Source organism: Pseudopipra pipra, chromosome 3 (genome assembly GCF_036250125.1).
Source record: "Pseudopipra pipra isolate bDixPip1 chromosome 3, bDixPip1.hap1, whole genome shotgun sequence".
Taxonomy (NCBI): Eukaryota; Metazoa; Chordata; class Aves; order Passeriformes; family Pipridae; genus Pseudopipra; species Pseudopipra pipra.
Window position 1 is genome coordinate 109,580,211 of NC_087551.1, and position 14,730 is coordinate 109,594,940.

General features: G+C 42.6%; 1 protein-coding gene across 2 annotated transcripts in view; it reads left to right on the top strand.

The window, feature by feature from the left end:
- FKBP1B (FKBP prolyl isomerase 1B) overlaps window positions 1–11,765 on the top strand; it is a 45,539-nt gene extending 33,774 nt beyond the window's left edge. For both annotated transcript variants that reach the window (XM_064650658.1, XM_064650657.1), the window contains 2 exons: window positions 8,422–8,534; window positions 11,044–11,765. In XM_064650658.1, the coding sequence (XP_064506728.1) occupies window positions 8,422–8,534; window positions 11,044–11,172 (242 nt within the window). In that variant the 3' untranslated portion in view covers window positions 11,173–11,765. The remainder of the gene's footprint in view (window positions 1–8,421; window positions 8,535–11,043) is intronic.
- Window positions 11,766–14,730: the final 2,965 nt, after the last annotated feature.

A 14,730-nucleotide genomic window follows, 5' to 3' on the forward strand; every position in this document is an offset into this window, starting at 1 on the left:
AACTTCCCAGCATGAGATCACCTGCACAGTCATGTGTGCTACAGGCTAAACCATCAAATCCATACCACCACTGCATAGGCAACCATGGGAAAAAAATGGGTGAGGGGAAAGGTAGTGCATGTGGCATAGGATGAGACGGAGAATGAAACCAAAATGGGAAAAAAGAGAGATCAATTGTATTGGCCTGTTGTCTTGGTGCACTAGGTGCCCAGAATTCTTTGGCCAAGCTCTGCTGTTTGCGTTTGGATGGGAAATCTTGCAAAATGTCTTCTTTGTATTACAGCCATGCTTGAAACTGCTCTTTGTGCTTCTTGGCTGGTACCAGAGGGCAGGGACAGAAAGACTTGCCCCAGTGGGGAACATTCCCTCTCCCTCCAGCCCCTGTGTTACAGGATGTGGTGTTTAAGGGTAGAGACGCAAGAGATGTGAAGTATTTCTGTAGTAATATACTCTCTCTAAAATGTTGCTTTAGACATCTATCATCACACTTATTAGCATCCCCAGACTGACCTGATTCTGCCACGGTGATTAAAATGAAATTTGCCTTATGCTGCGGTGCGTGTATATTTTACAGCTGAACTTTGTAACAGTAACAGAATCAAACTTTTAAAATAAAACGACTTTCTTAAGGCAACAGGATACCAGAGGAGTTGTTTTGGTCTCCTTAGAACTCAGGTAGAATATGCTTAGTGAGCCTTATATCTGCCTTGGAGGTGAATCTACTTTTGCTTCTCTTAAAAAATATGCAAATCCCTAAAGCTGCTAGGACAGAATAATTCCTTTCAGCAGAGTGCAGTAGACAATTGTAGGTAATTTTCCTGGCTGTGAAGTTGAGCTAAGTGCAAGGCTCTTTCATATTGTCTTGTAGTTGTACGCAACACTGATTCATGGCACACGGTGATGCATTATTGAAGAGCTGTCTGTTGTGTCTTCATTGCATGCTGTCAGCTGCATAGTAAATAATTGATTGTGCTGCTCTTACTCCTCATTAAAGATATATGACTATCTAATACATGAAGAAAATGAAGCAGCAAGGCTGCTGTGTTCAAAAGATCAAGTGTTACTGAAGTGTGCTGTGGCAGCAGGAACTGGGAAGTGACCACCACCACTATCCATTTTCCATTTCTTCACTTTAAGTCAGTTTGTCATGGCAACAAATGGCACATTCGCATCCATCCTGTTGCCTTTTTGAACACAACAAAAAAATTGTGGCAAAGAATTGATATGCTGCAGAGATGTGCACATCCCCCTCCTCACTTTTCTTCAACTATTATCCCTCTAGACTGAAAATTCCCTTAAAGTATTAATGATTTTTTCTTAAGTGGCTGCAAATTGTCAGGAAAATACAGTCTAAGACAGTAAATCCTTTTTTCCACATAAGGCCTTGTGGAAAAAAAAAGAGAAAACGTTAGCAGAGAAGATGTTAGCAGGATAAAACTGAGTGTTGCAGTGGTACTAAACCTCTATTGTTGAACTTTTCCCTTGAAAAGCTAAGCTTCCCTTCTCAGTTCAGTTGCCGAAGACCCTGTACAGGACACAGTAAGATGGCCCCCAACACAACATGGTGTAGGAAATAAAGGCATCCTTCAGCTCATACTCAACATTCTTTATTTCCATTACGATAGTCACAAGCAAAATTGATGAGATGATAAATTTCTCCAGAAGAGTTTACTTTGGAAGTCAAATCAAGGAAATCAGAGGTATGTGGTACTTGCTGCATGGTGGTTTGGGAGGAGGCTCATGGCCGGGTGTAACTAAAGGTTACTGGGAGCTGTTGTTATGACAAAAAAGTGTAAAACAGTGAATTGGACTTTGAGATAATAAAGCAGATGTAGGAGGTGTGAGATGTCTGGCTGACACATATCTGATGTAATGAGCTGGAGAGCTGAGGCATGTTAAGTCCTCTAGGCATTTCCCTGGGAAGCAGAAACACATGGCACCAACTGTATTTGCCTAGAAAAGTGTTGCCCAGATCTCTCCACTTCCCACTGAGACTGTTTTTGTTCCTGATGGGAAACCACCAGTTTTTCAGGTGTAGTAGCTTGAGTCTCAGCCACAAGCTGGGTGGGAACACCACTGAAAGCAGAGAGGTTGTCCTGCTTTGCCACAGTATGTCAGAACTGAGTCCTGAAGAGAACTGATCTATCTTAATGTGAGGTGCAAGTAACACCACTGAAGTCAGTGGAGTTCTGCTGGTGTGAACCAACCTGGGATGTAATTTATGACTGTGGATGTGTTTCTCCCACCACTCCTATGTGACTCCTCTGCTGGGCTGAACTGTGCCTTCCTCTATACATTGGGAAGGCATCAATGTTGACACAAGGGCTTTTGTGTTACAGAAAACTTCCAAATAATATATTTTCCAGACTAAAAGTGTTTATTAGTAATAGTTGCAGGTTGAAAATGGGGGGAAGATCAGAATTACCAGCCTTTGTGATATTCTCCTGACAGAATAGCAACATATCTTGACATAGAAATTATATATTTGATGAGAAAAAAGAAACACTTCAGATCAAAAATTCTTAACCCACAGCAACATTAACTGCAGCAAATGCTGCCTTGGAGAGTCCTAGGAACCAAATGAAATGACAAGTTCATAACAGCACAGATTTATTACAAGGTTGTTGCATTAAAGGGCATCAGAATATAGTCCTTGTCATGAAGAGCCTCTGGTCTACATAAAATGAAACAGGATATTGTCCCAGAAACACCTTCTGAATATCTGCCTCTCTTTCTGCTGCCAAAAAGTGTTCAGAAAATAGCTGTCTTCAAGTGCACGTATTGTCCTTATGATCCATAGGTAACTACTGTTTGAAAAAATAAGGGAATGGAATACTTTGCAGATGAAAGATGCTGTCTTTTGAAAGTCCCCTATTCAATTCAATTTATCCCCTCTATACTTATGAGGGAAGTCAATCCTGTTGTACAGGATAAAAGGAGAACAACTAGTGAAATCAAGGGATTTGTCCTGGATTAGGATCTCTGTCTCCTGGTTCCCAGAATTTGTCAACGCTGCAAAGACAAATAATTCAGTAAACACTGGAGTCAGTGAAGCCTGGGGTGCCATTTGATCTTCTTCATTTAGGGATGGATGGCTGAGTTAATACCTCCTCACCAGGGCCCTATAAAAACCTGGCAGTCTACTGTTTGGAATGAATGTTGTTAACTTTTTTTACTTTTGTAAGGTAGTTGACTGAGAATGATAAACAGTTCCAGAAGGTTATTTCAGCCCTAACATCTAAATCTAGGTGGGATGAATCACTCTTGGCAATACCTCTCTTTCTCCATTAACCATAGAAGTAGCCTAGATGACAGGTAGAGACACAGTTTCTGCCTCTGAGATAGATAACAATAGGAGTGACATTTACACACGGATTTTCCAAGTTCAGACACAGCTTGACAGACTGTCTGTGGATGGCCTTCAGTGTTCTCTCTCCATCCATCTTTTGTATAGATAATAGTTTGGCCATGGTTTGGGGCAGGGTTTTGTTGGGACAGTAGGTGTATTAGGTGTCTAGTAGCTGGGCTGGCTCTGTGGATTTGTGTTCTGTAGTTGGCTATATTCCCAGCTGAATTATTCTCAGATGAAGGAAGAAAAGGAAGTAGAAAGAAACTTAGACTGTGGTCCAGTCTTTCCGTTCCTGACCTCTCTTCAATAATAGTTTCTCTGATAACAAAGATTGAACCTTTCTCGTGGTAGAAGCACTTACAGGCTCTTCTTCCTATGCAGATTTTTTTCATTATGTGCATGAGATCTTCATGTTGGTATGATCCCCACTCCTCTGCCAAAGAGGGTTGAAATTGGCTCAAATATTCAGAAGTTATTAGGCAAGTGCAGACAGTGTCATTAGCCCTCTCCCCTTAGGAAACAGACTTCAATAATGGGATCTTAGCTGAGGTCGACTGACCTCAGTTAATTCGTGTTAAAAGGTGGTGCGGACACACCTGTGTTTTAATAAGAAGTAATAACTTGTGTTAAATCTAGACTGAAGTTCTGTTTTCACTGCTGTTTTAGCCCAAATGGCATTATAGCTTAGGCAGTTTGGATGGATCCCTGGTCATGTTCTTTAACAAAATGATTTGTCTGCTCTTTTATCTGCAGCTTCAGTGAGCTGAACTTCAGTGATTCAGCAGGACCCCTGATCTGAAACGTCTCCTTTTCTACAGCTGCTTAATTTTTAAAACCTAGTTATTAATGAGGACATCTTGTAGATCAGAAGGTTTTCCAATCCACACCATATTCCAATAATCAAGTTTGTACAATTAATTATTTTAATACAATGATGGTTACCTTTCAGAATCAAGGTAACAGGTAACCATATAGGCATCTAGATGTCCTTGCTCAGTCAAAAGTCTTATTGATTGTTCTGACTTGGCAAAACAATGTCATTATTGAGTGCCAGATTGTGGAGGTTTTTTTCTCCTTGCTGTTAGCTAGATAAAGATGCAGGCTGAAGATGGGCATCCATCCTTCTTCAAGAATATTAACTAAATCAATTTTTTCCACCAAAAAAAAATCAATTGATGCATTAGCAAGAAAGAAAATAAAGCATTGTGCTGTTTTAGTTCCCAGGAGCCTGAATAGTAGACTCTAACTCTCAGAAACAGAGATAAAAAAGATCTAAAGTTCAGATCTAAATCCGTATCGGAACTTCTCCAGGGCACATGGGGACTGTGACTCATTTCTGGTCTAGATGTGCATTTAAAGGGCACTCATATAAAAATTGACCCTCCTGCCAGAGCTTCAGCAGATACAGACACATCTGAGTCTTTGAATCCCGGGTTGTCCTCTAAAAGCAGTGAGGTGATGACAGAGGAGGTTACATTTCTGAGTTCATGAATCTTCGGCTGTTGCTGAAAATAGGATGCTGCTGTAAATATAGAAAAGCCCGTTTTCTTCTACAAGGCCTAACACATCTTCTATAGGCTTTTGATAGTGAAATGAGTAAGTTTTTATATGAGATATCAGACTAGCAAGCTCATGGGCAGATGGAAATATTATTTTAAATGGGAAACATTGTCCGGGAGCTGTTGTCAGAATCTCTGAAGAGTTAATTCTGATTCTGCCACTGGTGTGATGTGGGATGTTTAGTAAACCATCAGAGCTTTAAGCTAAGTGTTTTAATGGGATTTCCTTACAAAACGAAGTGAAAGCATACTAAAGTGTTGTGGAACTTTGCATCTGAATCTGAACTCGCAGGCTGAGGCTATTTTATAATAAATATCTTCTTTACCTCCTTGGGCTAATGTGAAGAATAATTAATGTTTGCATACTGCTTTGAACATGCAAACTGCAATGACAGTACTAGGTTTTAATATTAAAACTATTAAATATTGGGATTCTGCAATAGTCTCCTTCCATTTCATAGAATCATAAGGTTTTATGATGTGTTTAAAAATAAAATTGCTGTGAGGAAGGACTGTCATTTAAATTTAAGATCAAATACTTCAAAAAGGATTATATGATATTCCTGAGAGTTCCCCCAGATCTGCTTCTCTCCGCCTGCCCTCCCCCATATGCAGGCTGGATTTCTATATTACAGATGAATCCATATTAGTCTGTAGCTGGAAAGCCTTGTGCAGGAGCTGGTGTGACTTCCCAGCCTGTGTGGAGGGGTTTGGGGATATCACTAAGGTAATATATTCCATAATGTGTGCATTTCCCCCTGTACTGGGCACTGGTGAGGCCACATCTTGAGTGCTGTGTCCAGTTCTGGGCCCCTCAGTTCAGGAAGGGCATTGAGGTGGTGGAGCAAGTCCAGAGGAGGGCAACGGAGTTGGGGAAATGTCTGGAGAATAAGTCCTATGGGGAGCAGCTGAGGGAGCTGGGGGGGCTCAGCCTGGAGGAGGCTCAGGGGGGACCTTATCGCTCTCTACAACCACCTGAAAGGACGTTGTAGCCAGGTGGAGGTTGGCCTCTTCTCCCAGACAGCCAGTGACAGGATGAGAGGACATGGCCTCAAGCTGTGCCAGGGGAGGTTTAGGTTGGACATTAGGAAGAAATGCTTCATAGAAAGGGTGATTAGATATTGGAGTGGACTGCCCAGGGAGGTGGTGGAGTCAACCATCCCTGGAAGTGTTTAGAGAAAAGACTGGATGTGGCCCTCAGTTGAGAAGGTGGTGTTCAGTCAATGATTGGACTCGATGATCTCAGAGGTATTTTCCAACCTAACTGATTCTGTGATTCTGTAATCCTATGTACTTGCATCAGAGCACACATGCAATACTTCATTATTTTACTGTGAAAAACTTAAGGGCTATGACAAGCACTAATGGTGATGGTTATGGAACATTCCTTATGGGCAGGTTTTTCCATAATTTTCCTCCTAAGGCCTTATACACACACAGAGGTGTCTCTGAAGGACCAACTTTGACAAATGTCGGACTTGGCCAATGGCTAATTTGCCTTAATATGGCGTTTGTTTTTAATATTGCTGTAAAATATCTAGACAGTGAACCCCCCTGAAATGATCAAATACTGCGTATTCGTGACTGCAAGTCTAGAGTGCCATCACCACTGGTGTAACTACTAGTGAATTTGGGGACATCTATGTCTGAGCTAGTTGTTTGGACTTCCCTTTATGCATTGCAAAGAAATAGGCAGTGCTAGGATGTGATCGATTATGTCCTAATGTAGATCCCTAGATTTTGTTAGATGAATTGCCCCCTGAAAGTGCATTTTTCTCTGATTTGATTACAGAGGCAAGCGTAGTAATTAGCTCAGAAGTAGCTGGCTACATCTTAGAAGCCTAAAGGTTGATAAAAGGAATTCTACCTTTTCAGTCTTTGTTTTTCTTCATATTTACCTTTGATTCATAGCAGAGACCTTTTAAGCAAGCAAAATATGCCTTTTTTGTTGTTTGGACAGTAACTGATGACTTTCACTGGAAAATAAAACTTGTGCATCAGCCTGATCTATTAATATAACTGCTTTAATGGAAAGAAACTAGTAAGACTGTATTTTTCATATTGTATCTTAAAGACACTGTTTCTCAGCATTTTCTGTCAAAGCTGGACTTGTTAATGTTCTTTTCAACCAAAGACTTTGTCAGATTAATGAATTTATCTTTGTCCAGCCCTTTGCGCAGGAGAGTCATTGTGTATGCCCAGAACACTGGCACTACAACACTACAAAGAGAGGATTTATTCTGTTGCATAAATATCAGCCCAACCTTTCAATATCCAGAGTATAACACTTTGCAAAAGCAATTACCAGGTACTCTTAAGTTGAAAGCTACCGTAATTATCCACTGTTTGAAAAGAGAATGAGAATAGCCAATCATGTAGTGCTCTGTGATGCTTTATGTGTTTGTTGGAGAATCTGGGCATGTGTTCAAAACCCATGGGTTGAAACAGAGTTGTGCCCATCCACAGGAACAAATAACATGTTCTGTGACTGTCTCTCAGGGCTGAATGAAAATATAAAGAACGAGGGTAGTAGAACATTCATATAAATGTCTTTGCTATTTTCGTATTTGTGAATGCAGAGTCTCTTCTGTTCTTTCTGCATGAGGAGGAGCGTGTGCAGTTGTCATGTTATGTAAGAGTTTTACACATCTGGTGTGGAATGGTCCCATTTGTTTAACACACATTGTTCTGGTGCTCCTGAGTAAATCAGTAGGGAAGGTAAATAGTCCAAGGTACAAAATGTTCCTCCAAGTTGTTCTGGTATAAATTTGCAGGACCAAGTCAAAGGAGCTGCTCAGTATTTGCAGATATTTAACTAGCAGCAATTTGGCTCAAGAGTTCTCAAACCTGAATCTACATCCCTATCTTTTGAAGTGGGGGGTAAGCTTCTGCTGGCTGCACTGAGCTGTGGGACAGCAGCCCCAGGTTACTACACAAGGTAACTTGCAAGAACTGTCCCCTTCGGTTACTTAGGCTGTTAAAAGAAACCTTAAAATAAATGGTAAGCATTTAACAAAAAGTAAACAGAGGCAAATCTATGTTACATTTGGGTTCTTTTTCTGCAGGCTTGTTTTAGGGAGCTTTTTGGTCTTCAGGGGCAAGCCTGCATCAGACACCTGCATTGGGATTCTTTCTTCTGCTGCCCCCCACTTGTTCCTTTCCTGCTTTTATCCACTTAGGCAGGGAGCTCCACTGTGTGTGACCAACAGCTCTTCTATATGTCTGTGCAGCATTTGGTACAATATGGGTTCCAACCTATTGCACTGAGAATAATAAAAATAATATATTTCTATTTTAGAGTCTAAATTACAGGAAGGAAAATGTAACAATATGGTACCACTGTGGTTGACCCTCCTGCCTTATCCGTTTTGGATGAGGCTTGAAAGTGAAAATGGAAATGAGCAGCTGATGTGACCAAGACATTAATTTTTCACTCCTTCCCTCTCCTCCAGCACGTAAATTAGCTCATATTAGATGTAGCTCAGATTGAAACTGTGTGTCTTGTTTTGGCAGGAATGTTACAGAATGGAAAGAAGTTTGATTCCTCCAGAGACAGAAACAAGCCTTTCAGGTTCAAGATTGGCAGGCAAGAAGTCATCAAAGGATTTGAAGAAGGTGTTACACAGGTACAGAGCAATGATTCTGGGACTTGGAGCTGGCTGAAGGGTGTGTGAGCACAGCAGTGTCCATGCAGGGGTGACAAGACCGAGCAGAAATCACAGTGCAGGATATGGAGTGGTTGTCTGAAAGCGTGGTCCATTTGAGTGCAGTATTTCCTGTAGTTCCCATCCATCCATCCATGCATCCATCCATGGCCGCCCCCTACTCATGAGCCTTTCCCCATGGTATGCATTTGAGAGGGGAGAGGTGAAGTCCCCTCCCTGGGTGCCAATGTGCCACATAAGCCCTTCTCCCATAGGCAGCTCCACAAATAGACAACAGTGGCCTCTAAAATACTGTGGTGGCAGCATTTTATGGAGTGACCTCAATTCAGCTACTCCATAAAAGTCCACGCTGCTGTTTTTGATGATATCCAGCTACAGATTCTGACCCTTACTGAACAAGGTAGGAGCTGCACTGTTACATTTTTACAACTTCAGACTCCCAGCTACAAAACTTAACATTCACTGACTATCTCTATGCTGAGAGAAAGAAAACTGCCCTCCAATAATTACAGTTTGAGTGCCAGCACAGTTAAACCCTACAAGAGCCCCCCAACACAATTAATTTCCAGCTCTTGCTTTTTGTGCGGTGCTGTGAAGGCCCATGACATGAGGAGTGTGATCAGGCTGCTCAAGTGCATGAGTGAATGAGATCAGGGTGCAAATTCCTCCTGACTTCCCATTTCAGGATCAAAGACCTCAGTGGAGGAGGAAACTGCTCAAATACTGGTATAGGAACAATTTTAACAGGAATAACTTCTTATGCTTAAATAGAGAAATGGGAGGAATGTAAAATGACAAACAATCCATTGAGCAATGATGCGACCATGCTTTTCCAAAAAAGGATGGAAGAGACAATGCTTTCCAGCCCTATGGAGAAAGCAATGCAAGCATTCCCTTCTCTCCAGCCAGAGAATCACAGAATATCTGGAGTTGGAAGGGACCCACAAAGATCATTGAAATCCAACTCCTGGCCCTGCACAGGACACCCCAAGAGTCACACCATGTGCCTGAGAGCCTTGTCTAAATGCTTCCTGGATCTGTCAGGCTTGAGGCTGTGACCACTTCCCTGGGGAGCCTGTTCCAGTGCCCAACCACCCTCTGGGTGAAGAGCCTTTTCCTTATATCCAGCCTAAACCTCCCCTGACACAGCTTCATACCATTCCCTTGGGTATCTGGGTTCTCCAGACTCATTTCATTATCAGGAATACTGCTTCCCTGTGCAGCAGCAGAGTGAGAAGTTCATTTGAGTAATCCTAGACTCTGAAAAATACCCACCTTCCTCTCAAGGGTTTGAGTTGGACTGTTTATTATTTGCTTTGCAGTGAGGGCTAAGAGGAGCTCAGGACCCCAGAGCTGTAGGAACCAGAGGCCAGTGCAGATAAAGTAGTGGCAACAAGCACTTGGGTGAATCAGTTCATCCCTTCCTTGACTGCTCTCCCTCCCTGACTCCTGTCCCTTAGTTAATAAAGCGGCCGAAAGCCACTCCAGAAGTCTGTGTGGTCACACGCTGCCCTCCTGCTCCTCCTAGTGGATCATTGACACAGGCCGAGCTTGTGGCCTTCTCCTTCTTCCCCAGGGTCTGAGGGATTTGGGGAGTGTGATTGGCACAGGGCACTTGGAACAAGCATGTGGTGTTGTCAAACCTCGGTGTAATGACTCTCAGATGCCAACAGCACCTGCATTTCTCTGCTCAACTTCTCGCAGTTCAGGGTTATCCCATGCCTTAAATCCAGGCATGACCTGCCAGCTGTCTGGCTTGCAGGGACACATCCAAGCAATGGACCCACAGAAACCCCTGGAGGGAATCTTTTCATACGCCCTCAGCCCCATGGTATTAATACTCCTTGACTGTGGGAAAGTTAATATTCACATTTTTCTTCTACCAAAAGTAATCAAATCTCTAGCTTTGGTATATTTTATAGAACCTGAAAATATTCAAGTTTTAAAAATTCAGTGGGAGATATCATGTCATCTGCAGTCCAGTGAGGCACCTGATCTTGGGAGAAAGGTCTGAGCTAAAATCACTGCTTCATTGCCTTGTTCCTTGGCCAATGAATATTCAATCACCTGTGTATGGTGCATGAATAGCACTTTGAGAATCTTCCAAAATACTCTGTTGGAAGAGCAGGGATTTGATTCTTGATACCCCAGACCTCAGTGAGCACTGTTACCTTCGGAGCTAACCAGGAGTGAGGGAAAATTGAAGCTGAACCACTTGGACTCATAGAATCACAGAATGGCTTGGATTGGAAGGGACCTTAAAGATCATTCAGTTCAAACCTGTCAACTCAATAATCTCAAAGGTCTTTTCCAACCTAAACAATTCTGTGATTCTGACTATCTCAACTCTCCTTGATACTGTAAACCTGCCAGGCAGTGATTTTTAAATTTGTTTTCCTTCTAATTTCCTTCTAATACTGTTGGGGTTTTTTTGTCTTCTCTTTTCCTTTCTCCCACATCCAAAACCCAGATGAGCTTAGGACAAAGAGCAAAGTTGACCTGCACACCTGAGATGGCCTATGGAACCACAGGCCACCCTGGGGTCATCCCTCCCAATGCTACGCTCCTCTTTGATGTGGAGCTTCTCAGGTTAGAGTGAACCTTCCCGAGGGAGTTGGCTGCAGACATCTGTTAATAACCATCCGTTCCTTCCCGCCTTGCCAGCGGCGGGAGGAATCTCCACTGGAATCCCGACGTTCCCTGCCTGAGCTGTCCTGTCAGTAGCACCTGCCGCTCGGATTCTTACGCCTTCCTTCTCTTTTTTAACTTTGTGGTGTCTGTATTTGCCTTTTATTAGAAGCTTTGCCTTGAGGAAAAAACGTCTCCCGGTGTAACATTTTAAAGTTGTACATTTTATTTAATTTGCATGTACGAAGAATTCACGGTGATGACTGAAAATATATATAAATATAAATATATATATATATTCCTTATTGAAAAAAAAAAAACCACTGCCTTACTGTACACTTAAACCAAGAAAAAATAAAAAACCACAAAAGGTGCTCAAAAAAAACAAAAATCCAGTGTACGCCTTGTACATGAACGGGCATTAGCCAAACAGAGTTACCTGCGCTGCCACTTTTCTCAACTTGTACGTTCTGCTTGCTGCTGTTTTAAAAAATACTGTCTCATTTAAGAATTATACGTATATATATATATATATATAAAACAATAAAATCTTGATACTTTACAGTCTCTGTTTCCTGTTTTTCTCCTCTGGCCACTGGAATGCTTTTTGCTGTCTAAGTTCTTCAAACAACCCTTCAACAGTCCGTTTTTTGTTAATTATTCCTCTTATATGAAATGCGTGTAATTCCACGCACTGGTTCTGTTAGAGATGGCCCAGCAGAAGATCTCTATGGGACCAGAGGTATCAGGAATGTGCAAGGAAGGGCTGCTGGGGCAGAAAAGTTTCCTGAGTCTCCATCTCCTCTGCCCTGCCTATGGCCCCTCAGCTCTGGCCAAAATTTGGCTACTGAAGAGATGGAAAGTGCCGCTTGTCAAAGACAAGCAGTGCTGATCGAATTCTGTGCCTTTAGAACAGTAAAACCAGGGTAAAATTTTCTCCTGGAGCTGAGCAAGGCTAGAAAAGAGCAGGATTATGTGCATCCACCTTTCAAAACAAATCTGATTTGTGGGATGATGTGGCCACTGAACACACCGGGGTTTTTAGGCTGCATCATCTGCTCCTGTTTAGAGCCTGCAAACTTACTGTGTGCACTGAGCCTCTGGCACTGGAGACTGAGCAATATTTATTTCTTTTGCTGGTTATATGAATTCCTGAAATGCTGGTTCCTCCCCTGGAGACAGGAAGATGTGTATTCTGTCATTTACCCAGATTTAGGAGCAGGACCTGATCAGTGAGGCTGCTTCTGTGCTGTTATTTTGCTTTGCCTAAGTTTGATTTCTTTCCTTTAGGCTCATTTTTGCCTTTTCCTGGGTCACAACGTTACTTTTCATCAACTTGACTGTAAACTATTTGTATAGTTTTTAACTAATGGATGTTTTGATGGGAGTATTTCAAACAGTTGCTGTGCTGTTATCTTGTGTGGATCTGTGTAAGGAGAACACATTGAGCATGAGCAGTCAGACAGCAAAGCTGTGGAGGTGACTCCCGGTGACACCTCCTGGAGAAGAGAGCGAGAAGGAGCAGAGAGACACAAGAATGGTGATCTGGTCAGTGACTACAGCTCACACTCTTCTCCCTCCAGATGTTCATTTTCCCCACAAAGCTGCATTGGAGCTTGTTAATTAATAAGCCCATAAATCCACCTCTTAACAGATTGTTATACACTGAGCTGTGTAAATTTTTTTCTTGCTCCCCTCTCCGTAAAGAAATGAAAGGCTTTTCTGAACCGTTTTTTAAGTGGAAATCTCCTGTCACTGCAGCAGCTGGGTTACACTCCATTTCACTAATAGTACTTTTTTTTAGGGCAGCCTAATTTTCTGTTAATAAATATGGAATTGGAACTGCCAGGGTCTGATGTCCACCAGCATTCCCAAATTCTTTGAAAAGGACCTGCTCTCCTTTGCCACTGCCCTGGCCTGTGGCTGCACTGGGTCACAGATGCAGCTGCTGTTACTTGACTGCAGCGGTTGCAGAAACAAGCTCACATAAGTGCCTTGGTTAAAGGTAATGTGGCCCTGTCTTGTCTGTCAAACACAGTTTGATTCAGCACATTGGTTTAAGCTGCTCCTACTGATGGCCCAGTTTTAGTGGCTTATTAAAAGATAAAAAAAACCCCAAAGTATCGTGGAATCGTAGAATGGTCTGGGTTGGAAGGGACCTTAAAGATCATCTCTTTCCAACTCCCCTGCCATGGGCAGGGACACCTTCCCTTAGACCAGGTTACTCAAAGCCCCATCCAACCTGGCCTTGAACACCTACAGATATGTGGCACCTACAGCTTCTCTGGCAACCTGTGCCAGTGTCTCACCACTCTCACAGTAAAGAATCTTTTCCTAATACCTAATCTAAACCTGCTCTTTCTGTTTAAATCCATTCCCCTTTGTCCTGTCACTATATGCTCTCGTAAATAGTATCTTTCCTTCTTTCTTGTAGGCTCCATTCAGGTACTGGAAGGCTGCAATTAGGTCACCCCAGAGCCTTCTCTTTCCCAGACTGAACAATCTCAGTTCTCTCAGCCTTTCCTCATAGAAGGGGTGACCCATCCTTCTAATCATCTTGGTGTCCTGCCTCTGGACTCACTCCAACAGGTTGATGTCCCTCCTGTGCTGGGGACCCCAGAGCTGGATGCAGGATTCCAGGTGGGGGCTCACCAGAGACCAGTATCTGTTTTGTGCCCTTTCCTGAATGCCCCAACAGTGGTGATGCCAAGGGTTGGCTCAGCGTACCTGGAATGGCCACATATTCCCTCCATCCTCTCTTGGCCCTGCTGTTTGGGAGCTTCTGCTGCATCTGAGGCAATAAGCAGGGTATGGCTCTGCCTTTCCACTCCTGCCAGGTTTCTTACCAGGGAAAAGACGTTCCTGCTGGGCTCTAGGAGCTGATCATACTCAGTCTTATCTCCTCTGTCTGCAGAGTTGCTGCTGTGCTCGTCCCTTTTGCCCTCGGCAATTCAGCCAGCCATTCCCACCTCTGTAGAATCCTTGTTACAGCTGGCTGATGGAGTGCTCCCTCATCACCCGCTCTCGGCGGAGACCTTGGCTGGAAGCAGCGATTATTACATTTTTCATGCCAATTTCATTTAAAAAAAAAACCTAAAAGGAAAACTAATTGTGCTTTGTGATACTTAGGGAAATTAAGTCTTCAAGGAAATGTAATCTTCTGCTTTTTATTTGACTGCAAATGCGTTAATTTATTTAATTGTATCATCGATCAACACAGTACATATAATTATTACCACTATATAATAGATTGGAAAAAATTTACTGTCATTGCCTGTGTAATCAGATATGCTGCTGTTACTAATTTCTAAACAGCATCAATGGGGACAAAAATGACCTTCCAGGCTTAATTTCATGCCCTACTTCCTGAAAAATTAAACAGGAAGTGAGCAAACAAAAACCAGCACAGATGCAGAGTGCAAGGCTGGTAACATCTGCCTTATTTGCTGCCCCTCTGCCATTCATAGAGCTGAACTCATTTCCCTGTCCTTTGATATTACATTTCAAACAAAATCTTGAGCAGATCTCA